The sequence below is a fragment of the Myotis lucifugus genome, unplaced genomic scaffold (genome assembly GCF_000147115.1).
Source record: "Myotis lucifugus unplaced genomic scaffold, Myoluc2.0 scaffold_2673, whole genome shotgun sequence".
Classification (NCBI taxonomy): Eukaryota; Metazoa; Chordata; class Mammalia; order Chiroptera; family Vespertilionidae; genus Myotis; species Myotis lucifugus.
In genome coordinates, this window is record NW_005873721.1 from 5729 (window position 1) to 10869 (window position 5141).

Consider the following 5141-nt stretch of genomic DNA (forward strand, 5'->3'; position numbering starts at 1 on the left):
GGGACAGGGACATGGGAAGAGGTGGAGCAGAGGTGCCATGAGACTAAGATAGAGCAGTGCTCTTAGGGACCCCGTGTGGGTTCCTCCACCTTGGTCACCCAGGTCCCCACAGAAAGGATGAGGAAGCTGTGAGCCAACCCACCAGGGAGCTGCCAGTCCCAGAGCCCATCATCCATGAGTGACAGCCCTACAAGCATCCAGGCCTGAAGTACTTGCAGGATGTCACCTGTCTGGACATTGGCTGATGGAGCTGTGTGCCCCCAGATTCCCCCAGGACAGGGCTGAACAACCCCTCTGAGACCAAAGTCACTGACAGGCTGGTCCCAAGCACAGAGCCCTTGGGAGCAGGAGTTGGGGATAGGAAGGGCTGACCTCACTGCTGCTCAGGTGACGACACACAAGTCCAGCCATGCTCTGCCTCACCTGCCAGGCAACTGAGGCCCCCAGGCCCGTCACCCAGGGCACACCCTGAGCTGGGGTATCCCTCCACCCCTCACAGCTCCATGGGAGGGGTTAGGACAGGAGGTGCATAGAGCAAGGAGACTTGGCCTCCCCTCCAGGGCTCTGCCAGGCCCCCCAGGACCGGGGCCTCTCCTCCCACACTGCCCTGTGCCCTGGGGAGTGCCCGGCCTCAGAAGCACCACCTGTCTGTCTTCCAGGTGTGGCTGTGCTCCCATGGTCCCAGAGTGCAAGGCCCCCAAAGAAGGCGTCTCCGTGACCCTGGCCTGCTTGGTGACGGGGTCTGACTCAGCCACCTGGCACATAGGAGCAGAGAAGCTGCCAGCAAATGACGTTGTGATTGGACATTTGGTGCAGAGGGTCACCTACCTCTTCTACCAAACCATCGTCTGGAAGCCTGGCTCACACAGCTGCAGCACCGATCACACGTCCAAGACCTTCCAGTGGCCAGGTGGGTGGCCTCCAGCATGTCCCAGCATCTTCCAGGGCCTGACCTCAAGGACCAAAGCAGGGACTGGGCCCCGATGGGCACCCAGCCACCCCTCAGAGCAACTCACTCCCTACCCCCAACTCTGCCCTCAGCTGCTCCAGCTCCAGCATTCGAACCCAGCCCCTTCCACCCTTGTCCCCAGAGTGCTGGAGGCAGCACCCCAAACCCAGCCCCGCCCCTGCCCTACCCATGTCTTCCCTTCCACCCGAAAGCCTGTCCCCCCCTTCGTCCACGATGCTCTCTGACCTCGGCTGCCCACTGCCCCTCTGGTTTCAGCATCTTGGAAAACTCAGGCCATCTCAGTGACCCACGTGCCACCTCTCTCAGAGAAACTCACCCCAGCCCCCACCACGGCCAGAGACCCAGGTGAGGAACCCCTCTGCCAGCATACCCCTACCCACCTGCCCATGCCTTAGGCTGCCTCCTTCAGGCAGCCCTCCATGACTTCTGGGAGTCTTCAGTCACATTCTGGTCAGGAAGGGCGGGGCCCTGAACTTATGGCTACTGAGCACCTACCGTATGCCAGGCCCTGTGTTGAGTGACACTGAGGCCTTCAGGTGCCAGGGACCAGCCTAGGTCACACTGCAGGGAGCACAGTGGATGAGGAGGGCCTTGGGCCAGCCCTGTGAGCTTCTTCTGGAGGCTTTTGTGGGGACTCATTGCCAGCGCAGCCAGGAGTGCGGAACCCAACCCCTGACCCTCACAGAAACACAGGGCGCCCCCTGAAGGCTGGGGTTGTGGTGGTGCACCCAGGGTCTGCCAGCCAGAAGATGGTGCTCATGCTCTGAGCGGGCTGCCAGTGCTGGCAGGGGTGTGCTGGGCAGACACAGGGAGTCCCGACCTGCGGTGGCCCCACCAGGTTGGTGGTCCGGACGCCCACACCCCCAGCTGCAGTTGGTGCCTGCTGTCGCGTCCAGAGGGTTTTTCAAAATGCTGACACGCCGAGCTCAAAAGGTTCGCCATCACTGCCCTAAACCATAGGAGGAGTTGTCGTATGGATGGTCCTTGAGCACCTGGCAGTCGGTCACAGCCACCAGGCCAACAGGGTCCCGCCAGAACCGGAGGCGCACTCCGGGGCACCGACACAGGGACAATGTGGCTGGGGTGGGGCTCAGACATGCACCTCACAGCTGGGGCCATGGAGAGGCCACAGCCCCGACCATGGCCCCCCTCACCCATCCACTTCCCTCTCAGGGCCCCAAGGTCCCCTGAACCCAGGGGTCACGAGGGATCCAGCCACCATGCCCCAGACCCCGGCCCGGGTCCCAGCCAGAAGCTGGGATGTTGGACCCTTTCTCTGAGGCCAGTCCCTGGGGCATGGACCAGGGGGAGCAGGGAAGGAACGGGCCAGGGGCCTCACATGTCCTCTCTCCACAGCCCTTCTGGCCACCTCCCCCGGCAAGGACTCACATTCTCCAGAGCCTTCCCGTGGCCCGGGCACAACCGGGGTTCTCCCTGCAGCTGCCACGGCGCCCAGCAGCCTCGCCGTCCGGGTCCTGGCCACGCCGGGCGCTCACACCTCTGCCCGGGCGGCCTCCTGGCTCCTGTGCGAGGTGTCGGGCTTCTCGGCCCCGGAGCTGCTCCTCACCTGGCAGGAGGGCCGGCGCCAGGTGGACTCTTCTTGGTTTGCCACCGCGGGCGCCCACAGCCGAGCCTGGAAACAGCACGTTCCGCACCTGGAGTGTCCTGCGGGTCCCGGCCACCCCCAGCCCCCCGCCGGCCACCTACACGTGCGAGGTCAGGCCCCCGGCCTCGGAGGCTGCTCAACGCCAGCTGGAGCCTGGACACTGCAGGTTAGGCACCCCCAGCCCTGTGCCACCCCCCGGGACAGCCCCACCCGGCTGACTTGGTGTCTGGAGTTTGCACTCGCTGTCCCCACACTTGGGGATTTGGGTGACCTGACACCTGTTCGTCCCACTCATTCCTGGTATCCCCACGGTGGGCGCTGACCCAGGAGGGCGGGAGGCTGGGGCCCCCCGCCAGGTCCCGAGGAGCAGCCATTTCCTGTGAAGACACACCCGTCACTGGGCACGGAGCAGGGCCTCCTCCAGGGTGGACATCGGGTGGTCACCACAGATGGCTCCTTCCGCCCCCCCCCAAGAGATGTCCGAGCCTCTCCAGGTTCCAAGGGCCCCAGGACCCGTCCCAGCACCTTGGGAACCAGGTGCACCCAGAAGGGAGGGCTGGACCCCACGCTGACTGTGGAGGGAACAGAGACCCACAAAGTGGGGCTCACCCTCCCCTCTGAGGCTTCCTGCCAGGCCGCCCATTGTGCACGGCACCCAGACCCTGCCCCGTCTTCGCCCTCCAGGCCCCCGGGGACGGGATGGGCATGCTGGGCCAGGTTGTGAGCAGGACACCATCCAGGCCGCCCAGCGCTCACCTGCCAACCTGTGCTCAGTGTCCACAGCACCACAGGCTGCGTGGGTTGTGGAGATGGCCCTGCCCCCTGGGCGGGTCACGAGGGATCTGGTCACCAGGCCCCAGGCCCCAGCCCGGCTCTCAGTCTCTGTGGTAATAGACGGCTGCCCTTTAAATCTCCATTTCTCAGAGGACCCCTGAGTTCAGAGCATGTGATTAGGAATAAATCACTAATTACTCGAAGAATAAAATGACGAGAAAAGCAAAGTTGTACCCGCTTTTCATTGTTAGAGCCAACAGACTGCAAAGCCTTGGCGTTCACTCATGCCCGGCCCACCTCCCGCACCCCACGCCACAGACAAGGGGCCCGGCGGCCTGCACTGCATGCTGGTTCCCAGGCCCACTTCCTGCCTGGCCCGGGGCACCCAGCCCAGGGCTGGGCAAGTCCCCCTCCCAATCCAGCAGGATGACGATGCCATACTCCAACCTGGCGTGTGCCCTGGCTCACAGCCATGCCACTCCTCCTGCTGCCGTCTGGGCCTGCACCCCTCCGGGGCCTGGCCTCCTGCCCCCTCCATCCTCCTGGGCCAGGCTCTCTCCCAACTCAGGGCATCCGTGCATGCTGTTCCTTCTGCTTAGAATGCTGTTCCCTCCTCTCTTTGCCTGGTTGGCAATATCTCATCTTCCACAGCTCATCACAGCTGCCACTTCCAAGCACTGTATATGCTTTTAAATATGGTTATTGATTTCAGAGAGGAAGGGAGGAGAGAGAGATAGAAACATCAATGATGAGAGACTGGGGGTCAAACCTGCAACCCGGGCATGTGCCCTGACCGGGAATCGAACTGTGACTTCCTGGTTCGTAGGTCTATGCTCAGCCACTGAGCCACATGGCCAGGCCCAGCTGCCACTTCTGAGGGAGGCTCCACGGCCAGGATCCCGGAGCCAGTCCCTGTGCATCTGCATCTTCTTACTGCCGGCGCCTCCCTGGCTTTCTGGTCACACGTGTGTGGACTTACGTGCCATGTTTCGTTCTGGTTCACCTGCCCCAATCGGTGCTGTGACCTATCTGGTTCTGCTGTGCCGGGCACGGGCCTGGCCATGAGAAGGAGGGGTGCAGATGCCTGTTGGGTGGGTGACAGGGTGGGCACTGGACGGTATGAGCTGTCACCTGGCATGCAGGAGCCGCTGTGCGCTGTGAGGCCGCAGGACTGACCTCAGCAGCGCCGCTTCCTCCCCAGGCCTGGCCCCGCCCCTCTGGGGCCCCCTGAGCATGCAGGAGGACTGTGATGGCTACGCCCACCTGGACGATGCCAGCCACCTGTGATCCACCTTCCTGGCCCTCTTCCTCCTCACCCTGCTTTACAGCGGCTTTGTCACCTTCGTCAACGTGAAGGGCAGGGACATCCAGGGGGCTCGCTGGAGCCGGCCAGGGACTGTGCGGAGCCGGGAAACCCGGGCAGGAGGACAGTGGGCTGTGGGCACTGGCCCGGCCTGAGGGAGCTGCCTGGGGCCCTCGCAGGAACACTGCATGCCTGGCCTCAGAGCCGGCCCTGACCCAGGCGCCTCCTCCCGTCCACCCTCTGGCCAGCCCATAAACAGTTCTGGCTCCTTGCACCTGCCTCCTGTTTCTGTCCCTGCCCTCAGGATCTGCCTCTGGCCACTGCACCAGGTGCTGAGAGGCCGCTTTCAGCAGGGCTGCCACGGAGGACCCAGGGGCCTGTCCACGCAGTGGACTGGGCTGGGAGGCCGTGAACACACACAGGCAGGCTCACTCTGCAGGTGCACAGATCTATACACTCACACAGCTCACACGGAAGCAACATGCACA

The 5141-nt window shown here is 63.6% G+C and overlaps 1 gene segment (V, D, J or C); it reads left to right on the top strand.

The window, feature by feature from the left end:
- The first annotated feature begins 675 nt into the window (after positions 1-675).
- Positions 676-4808, top strand: LOC102431890. The segment is given in 5 exon segments: positions 676-910; positions 1226-1315; positions 2327-2742; positions 4552-4633; positions 4679-4808. Coding segments are annotated over 5 exon segments (953 nt in total).
- Positions 4809-5141: the final 333 nt, after the last annotated feature.